Here is a 25,904-nt window from a genome sequence, read left to right on the forward strand (position 1 = left end):
CTTAGAGATAAAGTGACTAACCCAAAGTCACACAACTGGTTAGTGGTAGACTAGGAGAAAAAAAAAAAAAATCTACCCATTCAGTCACAGAAAAGATATAGCTTGTTTTAGTCTGAATTCCTCTAAAAGTCAAGCCCCAGATAAAGTTTGCAGGTGGTTTATTTGGGAAGCAATTCCAGAGAGCAAGAGGAAGAACATATTGGTGTGCAACTGTCTGATCAGGAATTACAGAGTTGACTTCTACTCCAGCTGATGGCCCTCCATCTCACAAGGTCCCCTGAGGAGACTAACGAAGTTCATCTCAGAAATTTCCATCTGGGGGTCGAAGGAGGGAAGGTTTATCACCGCCTCTGTTGACTAGCGGTCGACCAACCGTGGTCCCAGGGCTTTTGCATGCTGAACCACACCTGCATGTGGGGTCCCACAGGCAAGGCCCTTTCCAGATGCACCTGTGCAAACCAGTCAAACTTGGCTTAGTGCCAGTCGCCACAGCAGCAAGAGACAGGAGACTGCGATTGGTAGGGGCTCAAGGGGCTTTCCATTCCGCTCATGATCTGTGTTGCATGCTCTTTGTCACCACTAGGAGGAGTTAAAGTGTTTTGTAAAGTACTTCATTCTCCTCTCAGTTGCAAAGAGCTGTTTCAACTCAGAACTAAAAATATTTGTCCTACGGATTTAAATAAAACTCCAAAACAATGTCAATTAATGACTTGACCTTGTACTCATTTCTAACCCTTAAGCAAGTGAAGAAACGAGAGTCAGATTTTATGTCATGTCAGAAAATGGGAATCTTCAAAAATCATATTATCTTAATATGCTCAAGTTGGGAAACTTGTTTTTGGATAAATGATGGAATAATTAAGGAGAATGCTTTTGTGTGAACCATTATTGTATTAGTCACATTAGTACAAATTAGAAACTCTCAGCAGGAGCATAAATTGCAATCTTGGGGCATATGCTGTCTGGCAAACCCACCACTTTCCCTGCTCTCTGCATTTATCTGTTTAAGTGAGAATGATATGGTTTTGGTATTGGTTTACTGCCAGTTTTTTAACCTGTAGCATAACTAATCCTCAGAAAAAGACTAGTTGGATAAATTCTTATGTCTGCAATGGGTGTGAATCCCAAATTCCAAACTCAATTTGTTTGCTTCTCCCTTGAGTCTTTTGTCACAGGATGCTGAAATTTGATTTTAGTCAGTCTGGAATGTTCTCCCTCCCCTCTCCCCAAGGGCTGCATCTAAACTTTAGGGGTTTAGAATGCAGATGTTTGGGAGGGGGAAGACCTTTGTTGAGTGTCATCTGTTCACACTGGCATTTACTGGGATGTCACTGTCCCACCATGTCACAGCTGAGTCATCTTTCATTTCCATCTGCAAAGCTCCTCCAGGACTAGGAATTCTCAGCTCCTCCATGTTACCTGCTCTTCCCATGACATGCCAGTGAGAGGTGAACTCTGTGAGTTCCAAATGTACTACCTTTGGGTTTCCTTGACTCTAATTCAGAGATAAAACTACAGTTGGTCCTTATTGGTGGATTCCACACTTAAAGTCCTCCTACTTCTAAAATGTATTTGTAATGCCAAAATAAACTCTTGCAGCTCATCTGCAGTCTTCTGGGGACCTGTGCAGAGTGGGGAAACACTTGAGTCACCTAACAGACATTCCTAGCTGAGTTCCTACAAGGTGGTGCTCTGCCTTCTCAGGTCGGTTCTCACACAGAATAAACAAGTTTCTTTTCATGGCATATTTAGTGCCATGATCTTTACATTCTGAGGTTTTATATTGGAGATTTCATTGTTTAAAATGACCCGAGTTTAGTACTGAAAAGCTGTACGTGTTCCTAAACACAGGAAGACAGTGATAAGCCTTATGGGGAAAATAACATGTGTTAGGGGAACTTTGTTCAGGCCAGAGATACAGTGCAATAGATCATGTGTTTAGGGTTAATGAATAAACTGTGTATAGTAAGGAAGGGGTCCTTAAACAGAAACACACAAAAAACAAGGTCCTGGGCTCATCAGTTGCCTAAAATATTGTGACTAAAAGCTTACAGAATGTTCATCTTGCATTTTCACTGAGACCAGTGGTTCGGTATTCCATAATTTATTGTTGGAGGCTATTTCATAGACCATATCGGCTGGGAATAGCTTGTCATACCTTCTTCAAAGGGTCGTCTTAGGGATTGACTGTGTGATGGGTGGCAAGTACTTAGAACAGAGCCTGGCACAAAATTAGCTCCTTTGTCTAGATCCAGGGCACAGTCTTTTCTTCCTGGAGGTATTCCTGACTCCCTGGGGTCTGAGGAAATGAGGCACTATTCCCTTCTGCTTTTGGACTCCTCACCCACCTCTCACCCTCCAACCACAGCCAGACCCACTGAGGAGCAGGGCGACGCTGCCTGAGGGATCTGCCCACGTGTGTGCACATCATGAATGCTCTGCCTCATCTGGGAAGCCTCCTTTTCTCCTGAGTCTACTCTCAATGCCTGAGGGCTTTCGAAACTCAGAACTCAGGAAATACATTCTTGTTTCTCTGCTTTCTATTATCACATCCTTTCCTCAAAGCAATGAGGCATTCTGACCCAGCTTGAATATAAAGGAAGGACCAAAAGGGAGAGGAAATGCCAGGATTTGAAGTAGGAGGAGGAAACAACAGTGGGAAATGTTTTAGATATATTATCTTACCATCTTTTAAGAGAAAGGTTGTGTTGTGAATCTAAGGAAACGCAAGGTCAGATTGGATGTTCAGTCTTTGACCAGAAGATGTATAGCATTTGGACGGATTCTCCATGTAGTCTTAGCCTCCAACGGGGCAGGGGTCATATCTTCCCTGCTCATTTCTATCCCAAGTCACTAGCATAGTTCCTGCTGGGAGTAGTGTTCCCTCAATATCTACTGATAAACACATGGGGTTAAGGATAACACACACACAGTAGCCAGCACCTATGTTCCTTTTCCAGGATTTAGTATGCACACAGTGGGAGAAGTTAACCACACCCAATGCGACACTCCCATGGCTGTTTTCTCAAATGTAGAAAACAATCAGAATCACCCTCTCATGAGCCCTATGAGAAACAGGGGGATCCTTAATCTGTCTTCCTTTGGAGGCAAAGTAACCAACAGCACACTGTTATCTCTCTTAGTTTGAACTATGTCACAATTGGTGCTGAGCTTGCTAAGCCACACGCTCGAGGCATGAAGGCGATGACACATGGTGCGTGGTACAGAGATTGGCTTGGATAGAGTCTCTTTAGTCTCCTTGGTTCTTTACACTCCTTCATCCTGAAATTCTCCAGTTTTCTATTTTACCTATTATAGTTGTGAAATAAAGAAAAATATAACACATACATCTATCCATTTGGATTTCTAGGAAGGGCCATTGTTCAAATTATATCATAAGTATGACATCTGTTTGCTAAAGCCATCTATCCTCCTGAGGTTATCTCTGTTCTGAGTTTGACATCACAGCCCAGTTCCACGAGGAAGGAGCCAGCTGGATCTCTTGCGGGCCTTTCTTGTAAAGGCTTACTACCTAATGTGGCAGATGTCCTCTGGATGCTCTAGCTTATGGCTTGTTCAAGAACCTGGAGATTGATTCCAGGGGCCCTAAAGAGACTGATTTTGGCAGTTGGAATAAATGCAGTCAGGATAAGGATGTGGGAGATGGTAAACAATAAAATGATTAGCCTTTGCTGCCGCCAAGATGACTAGGCTTTGTTTAGGGGACTTTAATTGAAGATGTAATCCTTTTATTAAGCAGAGGAAGCAAAAAAGAAAGCCTCCCACAGCTTTCTATTGGTCCTTGTCATATCTGAAGATGTAAATGGACAACACCTAAATGTTTCCTTCCAGTGTTTTAATATTCTATTGGATCAGTTTCCCCCATGGCTTACTATGACTTCCATGCATGTCGTGAAATACAAAAACAGTTTCCCCAAGCTCATGCTGGAAGTGTGTGTGTGTGTGTGTGTGTATTTAGAAAAATTAAAACAAAAAATTACATTAGATAAGAACCTGCTTAACCTCACATAAGTCAATAAACACTTTTAAACACCAATAAACACCTGTAACACCTTTGTAATAATTTTGGAGTAATTCAAGGTCTTCAGGCCCCACTTTGGACTTTCAGAACCAGAACCTGGATTTTAACAGGAAGACCCTGTGATATGTGGGCACATTAAAGTTTAAGAATTCTCCTCAATATGTATACCTGTCATATACCAATTTAAAAAGGATGAAATATAAACAGAAGCAGTGCTCTAGAATGATATTTTAAAAATTAGATAGTTGTTATTTTACTCTTTCCAAGTTTGAGATACACTTTTTTTCATTTACTTGCCACAGTAGTAGAGTCAGGGTAAACCCAGGCCTCAGCCCTCAGAATGGCCCACCATTCCTAACCACTGGGCCCCAGAATGACTACACTCTTCCAGCCAGTTCCAGGCAGGTTGTCTTGAGCCCTTCTGCTTCTGGGTTGCTTCAGAATTAGGGTTCAAGTAGGAAGTGAGTAGACACCCAGTTTGCCCTGGTTCCACCCCTGCGTGTGCTGGTTTCCACCTATTATCACCTTAATCCTCACTGGACTCATATGAAGAGGCATCACTATGTGGTTAGGATATACTGCATCCCCAAAGGTTCATGTGCTGGAAACTTGGTCACCAGTGTGGCAATACAATCCTTAAGAGGTGGGGCCTAGGGGAACATAATTAGGTGATGGTGATTCCACTCTCATAAATGAATTAATGTTATCTTGTGTTAGTGATCAGACCTCCTGTAACTGGATGCTTTATTAAGAGATTGTTCTGTTATAGAACAGTTTACTCCATATGCTTGACTGTAGTTAATCCCCTTTCTGTCCCTTTATAAAGTCAAGCTGCCAGAGGAACCCTAACCAGACAGCTGGAAAGGAGAGGGGGGGGGGAGGGAGAGAGAGAGAGAGAGAGAGAGAGAGAGAGAGAGAGAGAGAGAGAGAGAGAGAGAGAGAGAGAGAGAAGATACCATTTACTTTTTAAGGGCACATCTTCAGTGACCTACTCCCTCCAATTTCATCCTACCTCCTCAAGTTTCTAACACCTCCTAATAGCACCACCAGATGGAGACACTCCTTCAACACATGAACCTTTGAGGAACATTCCAGATCCAAACCATAACACTTCTGTTATTATTTCTGCAGCTTTCAACAGCAAATAAATATCCCAAGCTTCTATCAGAGAAAAGAAGATAGCTTTCAAGACTGCTTGATCTATGCAAGTTTGCTTTCATCATTTAATAATAGACATCATCATTTAGTAATAGACAAATAACAATAAAATAATTATTTTATTCTGCCAGAAATTAGTTTTCTTTGGGATTCCTTCGGGTCAGGGATTTAAGTTAAAAAGCAGCATATAGAGTATAATTTGGAATACCTCCGATGGAGACAATGTACTAGTTCTATGCCTGGCACTATTCTAAACTTTCCATTTTCATGACCCTACTGGTAGGTTTCTCTCTTATTATTAACCCCATGTTATAGGTGAACAAGCCCAGGGGCATGGCAACTAAATGCTAAAGCTGGACTTGCATCCCCATGCCTGGCTGCAGGTGTCATCCTCTCACTGGGTGGATGCTTCAATCACATCCAGTCTGTGTCTGCTGTCTGCAAGGAGCTTTTCCAATGAAGGGGAGGGTCTGTGCATGATGGAAAAGAAGGGCATTTTGCTCAATGTTCTCATACAGCTCTCTTTTGCTTTCCAGGTTTTGGAGGTGCCCTGGGTTACCTTTTGGGTGCCATAGACTGGGCTCATCTGGAACTGGGAAGAGTCATGGGCTCAGAATTCCAGGTCATGTTCTTCTTCTCTGCCTTGGTGCTCACTTTGTGTTTCATCGTTCATCTGTGCAGTATCCCTGAAGCCCCACTTAGAGATGTTGCAACAGACATTATTCCCCCAGAGCCAGCCCCTCAGGACCTTCCATTGTCATCAGATGGAACGTACGACTATGGTTCTATCGAGAAAGTTAAAGCTGATTATATAACCCCAGAGCTGGCAATACAGGGGGAAAAGAACAAAAATCCTGATGAGCAGGTAAAGATGTATATTCTTTTTCCTTTATTTGAGAAAAATATTTTGGCTCTTAGTCACTCTTCTTTTGAAAAAAAAATTTTTGTTTTTGCTTTGTTTGCTTGTTTGATGTGAAGCATTTTGTGAATTTTAATTGAGTCTTCAAACCCTCAGTAGCTATTATCCTTTGGAACTAAAATTTTGCACTTCAAAGAAAAATGTGTGCGTTTTCTTCTTGTCCTCTTCTCTCTTACCCTTTTCAGAGCATCATCATGGAAGATGATACCAGCTGTGGAAGGTTAGATCATTTGAGAAAACTGGAAGCATCCACAGGCTAGAGGAAATGTTATCTTAGGTTAGGGTTATAATAAACTAAACGTTTCTTGCCTCATATGACAGTCTCCTTGGGTTGATAAATGAATTGGGCATGTGCAGTTTGTGTTGTGACTTGATTGGATCTAATTGATTTCTAGTGAACTGAGCAGTGAATTCATTAGTTTAAAATTAAAAAGAAAAAAAACCTCATGAAATGCTAGAAAATGGGACAAAGTTTAGATGAAATGATCAGAGAACAGACTAGAAGTATGCTGACCAATAGAGAAGCTATTCACCCCATAACACTTGTTAAGTTAAAATTTATTAAAATGAAATACAATTAAAACTTCAGTTCTTTAGTTGCATTAGCCACAAATTCAGTTCTAAAGCTCAAAAGCCTCGTGTGACTAGTAGCTACTGTTTAAGACAGTAAAAGCACAGAATCCTCCCTCACTATGAAAAGTTCTACTGGAAAATATTCATGCAACAATTGCATCTTTATTCAAGCTGAGTTGAAATATCAACTTCTCAGGTTATCGTACAAAAGGATTTACTCATTTGCAAAGAGGTCATAGAAGACCTGGGTTCAAATCTTGATTCCTCTACCTAGTTGACTTGTTTTGTTCATTCAACAAATAACTAACAGGTACTGCTGTTGGATAGCCAACAATTAAGAGCATGAGTGCTCAAATTCTGGCTCAACCACTTTTGGAATTTATGACCCTGAGCATTTATATTTTTGTAAAGTGAAAAAGTAGTTCCATCTGCCTGCAGGGGTATTGGGTAGTTACATAATATAATCCATGTAAAGTTGATTACAGTGGTTCCCACCAAAAAGTAAGGTGGTAAGTTTATGTGCTGCAATTAGAAGTCTGGCAGAATGCTGAGGGCTCTAAGCACAAACAGAGGACACAATCTAGACTCTAAGCTCAGTGAATTTCACTTCCATAAGGTTGACTTCTTTTGTTGACTTGGTCCACCTATTCTGCAGGATTATTGAAATGTTCAATTAAGATAAAGATGGAAAGGTGATTTTTAAACTTTACTTAAATATAAAAGCATATAATTATCCATTCAACAAACTTCTCTGGGTACTAAGTATGTGCAAAGTCCCATACTAGATATTTGGGAGTAATAAAATTGACTAATGTGTAGTACCTATTCCAGAGTTTACCACTCAACAGTGGTCATGAGCCATTTATACCACTACAATAAGTACAACATGGTTAATACTTAAAAGCAATGTGTCAGTTGAAATCTAGAAAGCAGGAACTGGAACAAGATTAAATATGCAAGAGATTCTTTGGGGAAAATAGCATGAAGGTTAAAGGGGAAGAAGTAGTTAAAGATGGGGAAAGTCTTCATTTTATGATGTGAGAGGAGAAGGAAAAGGAAGGAGGATAGGGCCAGAAGACTCTTAGACACACAGTGCAGTTCTCACAGTTTCAGTCAAACCAGGAGAGAGTCCTGCAGCCAAAGTTGGGCCCTAGAGGAATCCCAAGTCTTTTTAGAGCAGGCTAAAACTAGTATCTCACACATCTTGTTTAGTCACTGGCTAGACACAGTCAGGGGAAGAATACCCTGGTTGGCCTGGGTGATGGACAAAGAGAAACTGGTCAGGGCTGTGGTTTTTCCAGAAAGTCATCCAAATGGCACATTTCCATGTGGCCATGAGTGGCACCATAACAGTTGCTATTGATTTTACAAAAGGGAGAGATTGTGCATGAGCAAACAGAGCATGTCATAGATAAAATCATCTTTGAGTTGTGCCAAAGATTTGAATAAGAAGAGGGGTAAGAATACTCCTGGACCAGAGAAGATAATCAGCAAAGCTGTAAAATGAGGAGAAGAAAGTCTGGGAAGCATATTTGGGGAAACCATAGGTGGTGAATAGCAGGGGAAAAAAATATACTAAATTTGCTCATGTTAGATAAAATAGACTTTCAGTCACAAACTGTACAATGAGTTGGGAGGGTCAGTATGTAATGATGAAGGGATCAATTCACTAAGCAGATAGAACAATTGCAAATATATATGTACTCAAGATCAGAATGTGTGTGTAACACAGATTTCTATTAATATATGTAGACATATACTGTAATACAGTAATAGTCGGGCACTTTAATATCCCACTTGCAACAATAGACAGATCATACAGGTAGAAAATCAATGAGGAAACACTGGCTTTGACTTAACACTTCAGAACAATGGACTGCACAGACATACAGAACATTTACTCCGCTAGGGACAGAATATACACTCTTCTCAAGTGCACATGGAACATTCTCCAGAAGATATCATTTTGGTCACAAAGAAGGCAAAAAAATTTAAGAAGACTAAAATCATATCAAGTATTGTTACTGACCACCATAGTAAGAAACTTAAAAGGAATAATAGAAGGCATTTCCGAAAATTTACAATTATGTGGGGATTGAACAGCATGCTCCTAAACAACCTATATGAGGTAGAGGGGAATGAAGGGAGGGGAAGGGATATGGGGATAGGAATGATAATAGAATGAAACAGACATTATTACCTCATGTACATATTGACTGCATGACCGATGTGACCCTACAATATATATATTCAGAAAAATGAGAAATTACACTCCATTTATGTATGATCTATCAAAATGTATAAATACATTCTACTATCAAATACAACTAATTGGAACGAAGTTTTAAAAAAATTAAAAAAGAAAACAACCTAGGGATCAAAGAAGAAGTCAAAAAAGAAGTAAAAAAAATCTTGAGACAAATGAAAATGGAAACACAATTTAAAAAACTTATGAGATGCAGCAAAAATAGTTCTAAGAGGGAAGTTTATAGCAATAAATGTTTACATCCAAAAAGGAAGAAGCATCCCAATCTAGCATTACACTTTAAGAAACTGGAAAAAGAAAAACAAACTAAGTCAAAACTTATAAGAAGGAAGAAAATAATAAAGATCAGAGCAGAAATAACTGATATAGAGATGAGAAAAAACAACAGAAAATATCAATAAAACTAAGAGTTGGTTTTTCAAAAGATAAACTAAATTTACAAACCTTTAGTCAGACCAAGTAAAAATGAGAAAGGACCCAAATAAATAAAATCATAAATGAAATAGATGTCATTAAATTGATGTTGCAAAAATAAAAACGTTCATGAGACTGCTATAAACAATTACATGCCAAAAAGTTACATAATCTAGAAGAAATGGATCAGACACAAAATACCTACCAAGACTAAGTCATGAAGAGAAAGAAAGTCTGAACAGACCAAAAACAAGAAAACTGAATCAATTTTAAAAAAGGCCTCTACTCACAGAATGAACAGACAACCTTTGGAATGAGAAAATATATTTGAAAACTTTATATTTGACAAGGAGTTAGTATCCAAAATATGTAAAGAACACAACTCAATAGCAAGAAAACAAATAACCTGATTAAAAAATGGGCAGGTTTTTGAAGAGACATTTCTCAAAAGAAAACACAATGAATGGACAACAGGTATATTTTTAAATGCTCAACATCACTAATCATGCGAAATAAAATCATAGTGAGGTATCTTCCCACACCCATTAGAATGGTGATTGTCAAAAATGTTCAAAGAGGATGTGAAAAAAGAGAACTCTTGTACACTATAGATGGGAGTGTAATCTGTTACAGCCATCATAGAAAACCACATGGCAGCTCCTCAGAAAATTAAGATTAGAACTACCAGCAATCTCACTGCTGGGATTATGTCCAAAGGACATGAAATTGGTATGTCAAAGAGATATCTTTACTCCTATTTTTGTTTCAGCCCTATTCACAGTTGACAAGTTATAAAATCAAACTGAGTGTTCATCATGGATATTTGGGTAAAGGAAATATGGTTTATATGCACAACGGGACACTACTCAGTCTTAAAAAGAGGGAAATCCTATTACTTGTGACAACATGGATGAACCTAGAGGTCATTATGTTGAATGAAATAGGCGAGGCATAGAACAGCAGATACTGCACGATCTCACTTATATGTGGAGTGTAAAAATGTTGAACTCATAGGTACAAAGAGTAACACAGTGGTTACCAGAGGCTGGGGAAAAGGAAGCTGTGGGGAGATGTTGGCAAAGGGACACAAAAAATTTTCATTAGACAGGAATAATAAATTCAAGAGCTCTACTGGTATAACTAATGATAATATATTGAATACTTGAAACGTGATTCAGAGATTTCAAATATTTTCATCACAAAAATAAAAATAAAATAATACACATTAAATAGCTTGATTTAGCCATTCTACAATGTATACACGGTTCAAAACATCATGCAGAAAATTTCCCATTCTTTAGTGGTTGTTGAATGAATGCAACAAAAGTAGTCATGTGACATAGGGCTGTTGCCGGGATTTTTTGGCAAATAAGAATTATTAGTACGAGTATCACTGTAGATCATTCATTCATTCATTTGATAATTATTCTTTCCTTACCACTCTAGTCCCAGTGCTGAGCATGAGGGGACTGAACTAACCAAGATAGTCTCTGTCCTTGCCCCACAGTTGTCCAGCAAAGCATGACCATGTGTTATTTTACTTTCTTAATGTTTAATTTTAAATAACTTTAGATTTTTAAAAATGTTGCAAAGATACTACAGAGTTCTTGTCTATATTTTACTAGCTTTTCCCTAACATTGACATTTTAAATAACTATGCACAGCTGTTAAAACTAAGAAATTAACATTGGTACAATATTATAAATAAGCAGCTAATTTATTTGGATTTCATCAGTTTTTCCACTAATGTTTTTTCTGTTCCAGGATCCAATCTAGGATACCACATTGCATTTAGCTAAGTGGTTTATAAAATTTGTAAACTGTGTTTTTTTTCCAGTGATATTTTAAGAAAATACTTGCTCTTTATAGTGAGTAGAAAACCTTATTTCAGTTCATTTAATTATGTCTAGAAATAAAAGCAATACATCTTAGCTGCTAGTGATGAGTCCATGAAAAGTTTTCTCAAGGTTAAGTTCTTTCTCTTTCATTGTTTATTGTTTACTCTATTCATTCACTTGGCATTTCTTCAAAATTTATGCAAAAGTAAACCTCAGCATTGCTTGTCTTTAGATTGGCAAATTGCTTACTGAATTAGGGTCTGCTGAGCGAAGGCCTCACTACATGAATATACTACCATGCAGTTCAGGTCCTGTTTTCACCACACCATTTGATAATACAATGGAAGAGAATAACTTTGCTTTGTATGATTCCATAGCTCAAGGAGTATCAAAGAGGTCGCTGGGAGGAAGCCTTCATTTTATCTTGATCACACAACAAATAGAGAAAATATGAGTAGGGAGGTCTCCTGAGACCCTTTCCCTGTAGCAGGCTGCCTGGGGGAGAATACCCACATTCCCTGGCTTCCTTCACTAACAAAGCAAATCTCTAAGATGGCTCGTGACACTAGAACTTCCTTGCTGTGAAATTCTGCAAGGCCAATGGGGACATCTTGGAACATCCATCTGACAGAACCCACGAGATCATTGCAAAATGTGTGTGTGTTCGAAGATTTCTGTAAAACATAATTTATCAAGTAAAACACACATATTTACATAAGTTAATCTCTGTTCTAAGAAAAAGTTGTACACAAATGGAGAAAAAATGGAAAGGAAATGCACCAAAAATGTCTATTGACAGTTATCTTTTTCTGAGTGATGGACTAACAGCTAACTGGCTTTCATTTTTTCTTTTTGAAAACCCTACAACAGATCCAAACTTTCTATAGTGGACATAAAAAATAAAGAAAAAAATAATGAAAATAAAGACAAAAATGTCATGGTTTAAGGAACAAAATAAGGCAAGGATTTTACTAATGATATGTAAATATTACCCTGATAGATCATCTGCTATGTGTATATGTGTGTGTGTGTGTGTGTGTGTGTGTGTGCGCGCGTGTGTATGCATGTGTGTGCGTGTGTGTAGTGCTGGGGTTTGAACCCAGGACCTTGAGCATGCTAGACAACTGTTGTACCAATGAGTTATATTCCTAGGCTTTTAAAATTTTTCTTGCTATGTTGTCCAGGCTGTCTCTAACTTGTGATCCTCCTGCCTTGACCTCCAGAGTGACTGAGGTTACAGGTGTGAGCCATCACGCCCTGCAGATTATCTGCCTTTTTGATGTCCTATAGTAGATTGTGACTCCCCCTCAGAAAGTCACCCAGCATGGGACATACTTCCATTCAGAAGCTATTGTGAGAATCAGAGAAATCAAGTAAGTAGAAGTCTACTAAGAGGCAAGAAGCTTTCTGCATTAGCAAGAAAATAAATGCATCAAATATAACTAACTTTCACCGGAGAGATGTTGGTCAAAGGACACAAAATTTCAGTTAGACAGGAGGTATAAGTCCAAAGGGTCTGTGGTACAACATGGTGACTATATGTGGTATACAGTTAATGTATTGTGTATTCAAAACTTGCAGACAGAGTAGAATTTAAGAATTCTCACTACAAATAATAAATGTGTGAGGTAATGCATATGTTTTTAATGTATATGTTAATTAGCCACATTTAGCCATTCCACAACATATTCATATTTCAAAATGTCATATACTATATCATCAATATACATACTTTTTGTCAATTAAAAATTAAGTAATAAGAAAAAAGTACAATGAACTTTTTTGTATGTGTCACATATACAACACTGAAGGCTTTGCATGGTTTTGTCATTTGGTTTAAATAACAAAATAAGAATAAAAATTAGAGTAACATATTGTAGGCTCAAAGCCAAGCATATGTACTTTTCTTCCAAATGCGCATCTTGGGAGGTCTCTAGCTAAGCCCTGGAGTCTGCACTGTGCCAGAGCCAGCACCAAGGCCAAGGCCGTCATTATTTCTCAAAGTCATTGTTTTCCAAAATGAGAGTGGCTGTGCAATTTGAGAACTGGGGTTTGTCTTTTTAATGGCAAGAGGCCTGAATTATTTCAGAGTTCAAACTGGATCCCATAAAATCCATCTCCAATTACTCTGTGGCCCCAAAAGTTGTCATTGTCAATATTTGAGTAGTCTCCCTTTGAATGTGCTTTGGTGGAGCTCTCCTCCCCTTGGTAACTCTGTGCTTTGTTCACCATAAATCCATCACCCTCCAGGTGACTGTGGTGCAGAGTGTGCGCGGTAAAATGCTCTCAGGGGCTCAGAATTATTGAAAAGGCTTTTCAAATGGAATTGATGAGTTAGGGATAAGATGCCAGCTGAATTTCCATTCTGAGTTAAAATGCCCAAAAGAGCTTTGAATATTTACATTCCAAGCTTTTACAAAATCACTAGGCACAATTCGAAAACTCATATTTATTTTTGGAGGAAAGGGAAATTAGGTTAACAATGAAAACAGGCTGAAAATTGCATTTAAGGCAGAAGCATAAATTAATATCTGGAATGAGGCTGAGTGCTTGTCTGCCAAATTCACTTTCTCCACTATGCATTTTTGGAAAGAGGGGAAGGAAAATGAAGACACATTACTTTGCTTGAAGCATGAAAACCAGGCTGTTGTTCCCTGGGCAATATCTTTAGCTACTTTTTTCTGTGATTGAGGGAACTACAGTAATTTTGCACTACATTTCTGTTACAATCACCACTTATTTTGACAGGTAACACAGTCTACGTGCAGAAAACAGTCATTTTTCCTAATTCCAAGGGAACATCTATATTCAGTGGGTTAAATACGGTTAACTGATGGATTTAAAAATATCACTTTTTACAACAAGCCTTGTCTTAAATGGGTAACTCTTAATTTTCTATAATGGAGCAAAAATCATTATCAATTAAGGTGAAAAGTTATGAAGCAATATGTTGTTGTAGTTAAATAATCTCAAGAGATTATCTAATAAATGAACTAGGTAGGGCTCGATTTTTTATGTTCTATAACATGTACAATCAGAAAAGTGAGAAATTATGCTCCATTTATGTATGATTTATCAAAATGCGTAAATGCATTCTACTGTATATGTACAACTAATTAGAACAAATAAAAAATAAAAAAAGATTTTTTTTTTTTTTTTTTTGCACAGTACTGGGGATTGAACTCAGGGCCTTGTGCTTGCGAGGCAAGCACTCTACCAGCTGAGCTATCTCCCCAGCCCCCAAAAAAGATTCTTAATAAATGAGAATCTGCCAAGAAATATCCATCATCCCACCACAATTAATGCTTTAATTCTGTCAGCAGAGCAGCTGACTCCTTAATATTCCCGAGGTTTCATGTTTTTATGAAAAGATGTTAAAGACTATTTCATTCTTTGTATTTCAAGACAGTTGTAGTCAGTTTAAAGTTTCTCAATCTAAGTTTTCTGAAACCCCAAAATAATTGTAGCCTCCAGTTTTAACACAATCTACATCTAAATTTAAGAGTTTTAGTGTACATATATACATCATCACTTATACGGGTAAGTGTATTCACACTTTCCTACATTGTTCACATTTTGACTCAACATAATGTTCATTTACATGTGTCCACGACTGGCAGCATCCAGAGAAATGATCCTAGACAAGGCACCTGGCCAAGAGCAGGGAGCTGACTGACCGTATTAGTTTTCTATTCCATTTAAAAATCATTACAAACTTAGCAGCTTAAACAACATCTATTAATCATCTTGCAGCTCCGTTGGTCAGAGTCTGGGTGAGCTCTTCTGGGCTCTGTGCTCCAGGTCTCAGAAGGCTGCAATCAAGATGTCAGCAGAGCCGTGTCCTCATTTGATCTTAGAGCTCATTCAGGCTTCAGGCTGTTGATAGAATCCAGTGTTGTTTTGGTTTTGTTTGTACTAGGGATTAAACCCAGGAGTGCTTTACCTGAGCTATGCCCCTAGTCCTATTTATTTTTTATTTTGAGATAGGTGCTCCGTAGGTTGTCAAGCCTGCCTCAGCCACCCAGGTTGCTGGGATCATAGGTGTGCAGCACCAGGCCCAGCCAGAATCCAGTTCTGTGTGTTATAGGACTGGGGTCCATATTTTCTTGCTGATTATCAGTCATAAGTTGCTCTGAACCCCTCAGGGCCACTCACAGGTCCTTACCAGGTGGCCCCTTCTGTCTTCAATGTGAGTGATTCTTGTGCTTCCATTTGCTCTGATTTCCCCTTCTGCTATCAGCTGGAGAAAACTCCGTGCTTACAAGGGTCCATATAATTCAACCAGGGACACCCACGTAATCTCTCTTTTGATCAACTTAAGGTCAACTGATCACTAAGCTTAATTATATCTACGAAAGCCCTTTGGCATGCAACAGACTATAATCAGAGGGTAACATCAGAGGACAGAGCTGGAAGGCCATCTTAGGTTTGGCTTACGATTCTCTCAGAGTCAAGAAATCCAAGAATTACAATCTTCTCAGGGCTAGTTAGATCTGTTAACTCTGTGCTCCCACAGTGGCAGATAGGATTCTAGATACCTGTTATGTCTTAACCCCCAGCTAGTACCATTCCCACTCTCTTAGGGTACAAAAGCCTTACTTGGAACCAGAAAATGCTACGTACTTAACAACTTCTATGAGTCTATTCCAAGGAAACCTAGGTGCTATTCCCAGAAAAAGTGACCCTGCATGATGGCCAAGTGACAGACATGTGACACAGTTGTGAGCTCCTCCTGCAGCTGGCTGGGTTTCTCACTGAAGGTCACGCCTCTGCTTTGTTGTGTCATTCCAGACTCGGAGGGCAATGACCATGAAGTCACTCCTGAGGGCGCTGGCGAGCATGCCACCCCACTACCGCTTCCTCTGCGTCAGTCACCTCATTGGATGGACTGCCTTCCTGTCCAACATGCTCTTCTTCACAGATTTCATGGGCCAGGTAATGAATATGGCCATGCCCACACTCATTGACTCACACATCAACTCTTCAGGCAGCAACTGTTAAGCTGCTTCTGGGTTAGCCTCTAGTAAGAGTGGAGGAAAGAGTACCTTTCAGGAGGTGGCTTGCAGACAAGTAAGCAGCAGCTCATGACACTAGAAGACACCATGAGACATGCCAGTATTTGATCAAATATGACATACCAGGGGAAACTGATGCGTGAGCTGTAGAGATCATGGCAGACTTCACAAAGAAGGCACAACGTGATCTGGGCCTTGAAAGGTTCCAGAGATAGAGGAGGAGAAGGAAGCAGGAATAGCCAATGGCAAGGGTGGATTCAGGGTTGCCTAAGTCAGGTTGGGGCCAGACGTTATGTGGAAGGGTGTTAAGATTCAGGGGAATGTTGTTTAGATTGATGCATAAGTGTTAGACTTCCTGAAGGTCCTTAAAGGGTGACTTGGTCATGGCACAATGAATTCTGTGCCCTAGGAAGGGCCCCTGGGGCAGGATCACGTCATTTGGGTGGGGGTAGAAAAGCAGAATGCATGAGAAGGGGACCCTACCTCACTGCATTTGTAGCTCAACTGCCGGGGTCCAGCCCTAGCAGGGGTTGGGAGTCCTAGGTGGATGGGAGGCATTGGCGCGGTGGAGAAACAGCACACAGAGACACCAAGTGTTCAGAGGCTGAATCTGTCTTTATTTTTTCTGCCAGCTTTTTAATAGATATTTTTCTTTAGTAATGATTATATCATTTTTGGTTACTTTAAAACAAGAAAAACCTTCAAAAGTACAATCTATGCTTCTTCTCAAAGTACACATTCTCTTTATATGACAGCCCAGACCAAAGCAACCTTATTTCCCAGCTAGATTAAAACAACCTTGTCTCCCAGCTAAACTGAGGGCACCATGATCTGCCAGCCTTCAACCTTCAGAACAAACACATCAATAGATTTTCTGAGAAACCACCCCCACCATGAACTCCAGGGTTTAACAGTGAAAAGTTTTTACTATTATTAAAGGGCAAAGAAATCAAATTATAGTTAATATTTAATCTATTTTAATTTCACACAATGATGGACTACAATCTTATTCTGATTCTCAAAGAATTAGACTAAACATAGGAAAAGCACCAATCATATTCATGACCAACCTAAATGTTTTTATCATGCAAAGTATCTCTAGAATCAACTATTACAACTAGGAAAGCAAAGGCTAAACACTGCATCCAAGCTCAGAGGAATGTCTCTTTATCCATCTATTATTATACTAAAGCAATCACAGTCTCCTTTAAACTCAAGCACAGCCACAATTGTTTATTTTCATATATTTTATCTATGTATTACTGCTAAATTTTTAGTGTGCTCTATTTTGTGTCCCAATACAGTAAAACCTTCCCAATGTTTTCCCAATAAGTTTCTAAATGATATATTGATTATTAATATTAAAAAGCAACTACACATGGAGACATCCACGCCTATGGCCCCCAAGAAGGAGGACAATCAACAAAACAGTGTCAAGTGTCGAGTCCTTTATTCCAACAGACCGTGTACACTGCACTCAACGGCCCCAACTTCTCTTCCAGATCGTGTATGGCGGGGATCCCTACAGTGCACACAACTCCACAGAGTTTCTCATCTACTCCCGAGGCGTCGAGGTTGGATGTTGGGGCTTGTGTATCAACTCTGTGTTTTCCTCACTCTATTCTTGTAAGTCTCCCTCTCCAATGTGTCTTCTAAGGGGCTCTGACCTATCAAAATTCAGATTTTATATTTCTGTACTATTTTTTCTTTGAAATTCCAGATTCTTAACAAATATATGGAGGTCAGGAAATAACTGTTCCCTTAGAAATGAGAATATAAAATATCCTTGTTCATAGGGAATTCTAGGTGTAGTTTCCCTTAGTGATTACTTTCTACTTGGAATCAGTGGATTCTTTTTTTTTTAATTGGTTATACATGACTGTAGAATGCATTTTGACACATTGTACACAGGTGGAGCAGAACTCATTCCTCTGGCAGTCTGTGGTGCTGAGTCACACCAGTAGTGTCATCTTATGTGTATTCAGGGTAACAATGTCTGTCTCATTCTACCGTCCTTCCCATATCCATAGCCCCATCCCTCCCCTCACTCCCCTCTGCACAATCCAAAGTTCCTTCATTCTTCCCTACCCGACCCCCAACTATGGATCAGCATCCATTTATCAGAGAAAACATTTGACCTTTGGTTTTTTGGGATTGGCTTATTTCACTTAGCATGATATTCTCTAGTTTCATCCATTAACCTGCAAATGCCACTAATTTTATTTTTCCTTAAGGCTGAGTAATATTCCATTGTGTTTATGTACTACATTTTATTTATCCATTCATCTATTGAAGGGCACCTAGGTTGGTTCCATAGTTTAGCTGTTATGAATTGAGCTGCTGTAAACACTGATGTGACTGTATCACTGTAGTATGCTGATTTTAAGTCCTTTGAGTATAAACTGAGGAGTGGGATAACTGGGCAAATGGTGGTTCTGTTCTAAGTTTTGTAAGGAATCTCCTCCCTTCATACTGCTTTCCATAGTGGTTGCACCAATCTGCAGTCCCACCAGCAATGTATGAGTGTACCTTTTTTCCCATGTCCTTACCAACACTTATTATTGCTTATATTCTTGATAATTGCTATTCTGATTAGAGTGAGATGAAATCTTAGAGTAGTTTTGATTTGCATTTCTCTAGCAAGAGATGATGAACATTTTTTCCATATGTTTGTTGATCGATTGTATTTCTTCTGTGAAGTGCCTGTTCAGTTCATTAGCCCATTTCTTGATTGGGTTATTTGATTTTTTTTGGTGTTAAGGTTTTTGAGTTCTTTATATATCCTGGAAATTAGTGCTCTATCTGAGGTGCATGGGGTAAAGATTTCCTCACAATCTATACTCCCTCTTTTCACATTATTGATTGTTTCTTTTGCTGAGAAGAAGATTTTTAGTTTGAATCCATCCCATTTATTGATTCTTAATTTTACTTCTGGTGCTTTAGGAGTCTTGTTAAGGAAGTCAGGTTCTAAGCTGACGTGATGAAGATTTGGGCCTACTTTTTCTCTGTTCTAGTACCCAAGTCTTTGATCCACTTTGAGTTGATTTTTGTGCAGGGTGAGAGGTAGAGGTTTAATTTTATTTTGTTACATATGTATTTCCAGTTTTCCCAGCACCATTTGTTGGAGAGGCTATCTTTTCTCAAATATATATTTCTGGCACCTTTGTCTAGTGTGACATAACCATATTTATGTGGGTTTGTCTCTGTGTCTTCTATTCTGTACCATTGGTCTCCATGTCTATTTTGGTGTCAGTACTATGCCATTTTTGTTACTATTGCTCTGTAATATAGTTTAAGGTCTGGTATTGTGATGCCTCCTGCTTCATACTTCTTGCTAAGGATTGCTTTGACTATTTAGAATCAGTGAATTTTTGACCAAGATTTTCTGTAAAATAAAGGGGACTCTTGTAAACAAGATGGTGACATGTTGGATGGGTGAGAGGTAGACTCCCAGCAGGTCCATGTTCTACTGGTGATGTTTTGTGTAGTGCTTATCAGATTTTTAGAATGCACAAAGTAGAAGGGATGGTTAATATGGTAAGTGACAAGAGCAACCTGTAAAATAACTCCAGCTCTGAAGTACAGAGTGCTGTGTTATAGGAGCACTGCTCCAACTTTGAGAACAATTGATCTTTCTCCTCACATCCCAGCATTCCATTGGATCTCGAACATCTTAACTATCATTTGACCAAGTTTTGGAACACTGAATAGAGGGATTTATGCCATCGATTCAAAATAAGTCCAAACCAATATGTTGCTGTGTAATTCAGGGTATTACACAGACTCACTTTGTATTTGCTCAAGTAGATGGCAATCTCCAACTCTGTACATACTGAATTAAGTGAAAGGTCTTGCCATCAATATACATGCAAGTCCTTTCACTGGAGTGGAAATTTGACTCCTAATAGCAATCAGCTCTTCTCACTCCTCTCTTTCCTCCAGGGTAGTGAGGGGGAAACCTGACCTCCAATCAGCACTCCAGATTTTGGACAAGCTCAGGGGACAACAGGTTAGGGAAAAGGGAGGAGATGAGGGGAACTCCTGTTACCATTCTCAGGGGTACATACTCAGTCATTGTATTGTGCTTTTTATAAGGGAAAATGCTAAACCCACTCCTCAGCTTGCCATAACATAGTGGGGAACCAACTTAAAAATTTGGCACAATTAGGAACAAAGGACCTAATATATAAGGAGTTTGTGAGATCAATAATCATACAGCCATAAAATTCATTGTCTTAAAATTTAGGATGGTCAAATAGTGGTGGCTTACAGCTTACATTTCTTTAGCAAACACTTTTCTTCCCCTAAGCAAATTCCAGGTGGAAGATTTCAAGTACTTAAAATGTAATTGGACAGTAATAGACCAAAAGGGTCTAATAAATTATTCATCTGAATTCCTTTGTGATTTCATGGGTAAGGGGTGATTTCCTACTCCCTGCATTCTTGTAAGAAGAACACAATTTTTAATGTGTAATTAGTGTTTTAATTTTGTGTCAACTTTCACTCAAAGAATTCCCACTAGGTACCATTCCATCAGTCTAGCTTGAATGCCTGTATGATTTCATGGCATTTGAAAAATTTAAAAGCATGTTACTTTTGGGTTCTTTTTCTTTTTAAAATATTTTTATACCTTTATTTATTTATTATTATATGATGCTGAGGATTGAACCCAGAGCTTCACACATGCTAGGTGTGCTCTACCATTGAGCCACAACCCTAGTCCCTCTAGGCTCTTTCTAATTAAAAGCCTTGTTTATGAAGAAAGCTATTATTTGAATAGTCTTCCAAAGTTTATTGATGTATAAATTTATGATGTCCCTACCACTGTGAATTCAAGCCAAAATTTTATTTATAAAATACCAACTGGCCCTGCTCAGGGACTCTCTATGACCCTGGCAAGGTCTCCCTGAACTTGTCATTCAAAGATTTTCAGATAGGCCTAGCTCATCCTCTGTCCTCTCTAGCTTCTACGTAAATTAACTACTTTCAATGACCCACTGCAGGGACTTTTTCATCTCTGTATGTTTGTCAGTTCTTGTAATTTTCTTTTATCTGAGCTTATACTTCTACTACTTATATGTTTAGACCTGCGTTAAATATCACTTTCTCTATGGAATCATTCAGTTTTTCCTCCTGCACCCCAACATGTCCTAGGCAAAATCAGCCATTTCCTTCACTTTCAGAGCACTCTGTATTACCCTCTGTCTTGGACTTATTTTATAACAGTGGACTCTGAGCTACCCTCTCAATCTAGATGGAGCTCTGAGGGCAACTTAGAGGTGGTATGGTGATAAGGGTTTTTTTTCTCAAACTCCTTTTGGATAGCAAGCATACTTGCACCAATTAGAATAGCAATACTGAGTATTAAGGCTTAGCCAATTTTTCCTATCCTCCACTACAGTCATAGCTGTGCTTCAATCAATCATTCTGCTCCAACCTTAAAAAGCACTATGTGAAGATATGGCTACCCTGGGTATCATACCCATTAGAGGCAGGGTGGGACAAGAAGTTTGGTACTGAAATTTAGTGATTTCTCTTCATGAATGAAGCACTGTTTGCCAGACTTTCAGTCTTTGTACCGAAGTTACATTTGTTTCCAAATATCTCTTTATCCTTCTTTGCCTTCTCCTTGACTGGTCTATACACTTGGAAAAGAACTGAGCATTGATGGGATCTTTTAGGTACTGACACGGCTTAGATTATATTTTCTGCATGAATGCACTCATCAAGCAAACAGGCTTATCAAGGTTTGTTATAAAACTGACCCTAGGTTCATACTGCCTTCATTCTTAACGTAAGCAACAGTCCTCCAGGCTGGAGTGTAACAGAGGAAGCCATGGTGCCTGCCTGTCATTTCCAGACTGTGTCCTACATCCAATGGCCTGAGACAGTGTTCAGCCTCATAATTGATTCAAATATAACACAAACTACATTTCTTGTCTGTGAGGTATGAATGATAATTATTTGGATAGATATGGAAAGTTTTATTCTTGAATAGGCACATTTCAAATATCTATAATTTGTACTCTGGGTCATGAGTTCCAATAGAATGAGATAGAGGAGAGATAAGAAATATACAGATTATAAACTGATTAAGGGGAGGTTCTGGGGAATGAAATTGACCCAATTTTGCTGTGTGAATGTATGAATATATAACAATGAATCCCACTAACATGTATAACTATAATGCACCAATAAACTGTAAAAAAGGAATTATTTAAAAAACTAAAAACAATTAAAGAAGGAACATAATTTTTTCAGGTTTTCCTACAATAATGAAAAAATATTGTAAATATTTTAAAGCAGAATTTTAATTTTTTAAAAATGTTTTTATTCTTGTTCATAGTTTGAAACAGGATCCCACTGTGTTGTCCAGGCTGGTCTCAAATTCCCAAGCTCAAACAATCCTCCCACTTCAGCCTCCCAAATAGCAGGGATGTGCCTCACTTCAGACTTAAATTTTAAAGAAAAATTAGTTCTACTCTTGTATTTGAAAGAACATGTCAATAATAATAAGTCCCCCTGTTGGGAGGGGAACATGTCAAGTCAGGTCTCTTCAGCACAGCCGGTGTTTGCTGAAACAGCAATAGCCACGTTAATTGAAATATTTTACATGTTCAGGGTTGTGCTGTGATTTCTCAGCCTTTTCATTTGGATTGATCCCGATGACAACTCCACAAGAGTTTTATTCCCATTTTTCAGATGAGAAAACTGAGGTAATGAGAAGTTAAGATCCTTGTCTACAGAGAGGGAGCCAGCTATGGGGACCTGTGAGCCCCTTAGCAGTCTAGAAGGGTTGACAAGTCAGACAAAGTGTCTGCAGAGGATGGATGGCCTTTGCTTCTTTCTTACATGTGTGGAGTGCATTTTGCTGGGGGCTAAGATACTCTGAATGACTTGGATCATTCTGCAAAATTGTTTTTATTTTTTTAATTTTTTTATTTACCCCAACTTGACTTTAGTTGGTGAGATCAGGATAAGCTTTTATTGTCATTTGGGTCATATTGAGCCAGACCTCTCTGATCAGAATAACCTCCACTTTCATGCCATGCAGTCCCAGGGTCCCATGACCAAGGGGGGCTTTTCCACCCCTCTTCTGCCTCCTTTTGCTATTTAGCTGTCTGCTAAACAGTGCCTGGTCCTCCTGTATGGAAAATAAAATCAGCTGAGCAAGGCGATTTCAAGCTGTCTTTTATGCAAAAGGATTTAAAATTGATTCTAAAAGCCAGCTGTTTTCAACCCACAGATAAAGAGGGTTTTTGTTCCTGACTCAGTATCAAAGGAAGGCTCCTAAAATAGTGAATCTTCAAAAGAAAGGATTGTCTGAAAAATATTAAATGTTGTGGGGCACTGCCAGCTCTAATTTCTCCCTTTCTCTTCCCCACAGACTTTCAGAAAGCTTTGGTATCCTACATTGGATTGAAGGGTCTTTATTTCATGGGATATTTGCTCTTTGGCCTGGGGACAGGGTTTATAGGACTCTTTCCCAATGTGTACTCCACCATGGTCCTCTGCGCCTCATTTGGAGTAATGTCCAGCACCCTGTATACTGTGCCCTTTAACCTCATTGCTGAGTACCACCAAGAGGAGGAGAAGGAGGTATGTGCTCATTGACACTCTGCCCTGGGTAACACTGGGATTCACCTGAAGATGGGCTGGGCAGGGGATTAGTAGGAGAGTGCAAAGCAGAGTTGAAAAACAAGGGTTCTTGAAACAGCAGCACTATGTGCCTGATCAGTCATAATCACACTGCTGATATCATTCTTTTTTTTATCGAATACCAATTAAAGTGAATCACTTTTAAATAAGGTGATACATTTGTGTGACTCAACAATCACAATGACATACAAAAGCGTACATTGGGAAGTGGCTCCCTCCCTGATTTTCCTTTTCCCCCCAGTGATGTGTTATCATTCTTACTAGCACTTTGTTTATTTTTGCAGTATTTTAAAATGAAAATCAAATAAATATAAACCTATTTTCTTATTTTTCCTTTCATAGTCAAATAATAATATGCATGTTTCTGCATGATGCTTATTTTACTTAGTGTAGGAAATTACCATTAAAACTCTCAGGGCTTCAATTTTTTCATTAGTCAAATGGAAATAATAATGTTAACTATATAAAGTTGTTGGAAAAATTAAACAAGATACTGTATGTAATGTGCCTAGCCTAGTATCTACCTGATACCTGACAAGGACTCAAACACTGAAAGCCGTATGATTCTTATCTGGGGTAATAATAATAATATATGCTTCTAAGGAGGTGGTAAGGATGAAACAAAGAACCAAATATAAAAGAACCTTGCACAAGGCCTAGCACTTAAGATATGTTCAATAATGGCAACATTAACCCATTCAAACCAAATGTTAATCCAACAATTATATTAAACAAATAGCTATACACTGAAGGGTTGAGTTGTTTTTGATGTTGCTTCCCCTAAGTATGTGAGTGATTGGACATCCTTCTAAAAATGTTTGCACTTTTAACAGGAGGAGAGAAAAAGACTGTGAGTTAGTCTTTATTGAGTTCCCACTACATGGTATGACTTCTGAGAAAGAGATGATTTTGCCTATATTGGTCACTCAGCCCTCATATGTGTTGGGAATTACAGTCTTTGTGGCAAGTAAGGAAGACAGCATTTGGCAGGAGGGTGGAGCATCCTTGTGGATTGGAATCAGAGGTTAGCAAATTAGGACCTTCTGGCCAGAGGTGGCTTGCTGCCTGTTTTTGTACAGTACATAAGCTAAGAATTCCTTTCAAATTTTTAAATGATTGAGGATAAATTCCAAAGAAGAATAGTGTTTTATGACAAGTGATATTGACATGAAACCAAACACTAATGTCTATAAGGTTATATTGGAATGGAATTTGTTTGTGGATGGTAGCTGCTTTTTCACTGTAGCAGCAGGACTGAGTATTTACAACCAGGACTTTATGATCCACAGAGGCATTTACTATCTGGTTCCTTAGAGAGAAAGTTTGCTTACCTCAACCCAAAGCGATAGTTCCTTGAAGATCAAACATGGTGCCTGTGCTTCCCCTTGCAGATGCAGCAGGCCCCCGGAGCCAGCCCAGACAGCAGTGGGCGAGGGAAGGGCGTGGATTGTGCTGCCCTCACCTGCATGGTGCAGCTGGCTCAGATCCTGGTCGGAGGCGGCCTGGGCTTTCTGGTCAACACTGCTGGGAGTGTCATCGTCGTGGTGATTACGGCCTCTGCGGTGGCACTGATTGGCTGTTGCTTTGTGGCTCTCTTTGTTAGATATGTGGATTAAGTCAATAAAGAGACAGTGACCCAGACAAATCCACTCAGACAAGTGCAGCACATGGAAGAAAATCAATCTTTTCTGTGACTCTGCATGTTTGGGGTCTACCATTGGATGCTCTGTCGTGATTTCAGCTGGAGTCATCTGCCCACTCCTTGTGTTCAGCCAGTCCCCTGCACAACCATTCCCATGTTTCAGGCCTCTTTCACCTGGGCTCCGCCTCTGTGCACTGATGGCCAGCGTAAGTGTGCTTGGGAGCACCTACCGGCTCACCTTCCTCACTGCATTTCAGTGCAAAGGTGGTGGGGGCAGGGTCTATTTTCTACAGGGCACTTTAGGCCTTAATGAAACCTGAGAAGATATACATGCTCATAGATCTACCTAGGATGGGTAGATTTACTCTAGAATGCCTT

At 39.1% G+C, this 25,904-nt stretch overlaps 1 protein-coding gene across 2 annotated transcripts in view; it reads left to right on the plus strand.

Moving 5' to 3' along the window:
- The window catches only part of SLC45A2 (solute carrier family 45 member 2), a 49,312-nt gene extending 23,408 nt beyond the window's left edge, over window positions 1–25,904 (plus strand). For both annotated transcript variants that reach the window (XM_079144488.1, XM_079144489.1), the window contains 5 exons: window positions 5,737–6,065; window positions 16,002–16,145; window positions 17,728–17,851; window positions 23,613–23,824; window positions 25,276–25,904. In XM_079144488.1, coding sequence (XP_079000614.1) covers window positions 5,737–6,065; window positions 16,002–16,145; window positions 17,728–17,851; window positions 23,613–23,824; window positions 25,276–25,500 — 1,034 coding nt within the window. In that variant the 3' untranslated portion in view covers window positions 25,501–25,904. The remainder of the gene's footprint in view (window positions 1–5,736; window positions 6,066–16,001; window positions 16,146–17,727; window positions 17,852–23,612; window positions 23,825–25,275) is intronic.

This window comes from Sciurus vulgaris (assembly GCF_902686455.1).
Source record: "Sciurus vulgaris genome assembly, chromosome: 6".
In the NCBI taxonomy this organism is placed as follows: domain Eukaryota; kingdom Metazoa; phylum Chordata; class Mammalia; order Rodentia; family Sciuridae; genus Sciurus; species Sciurus vulgaris.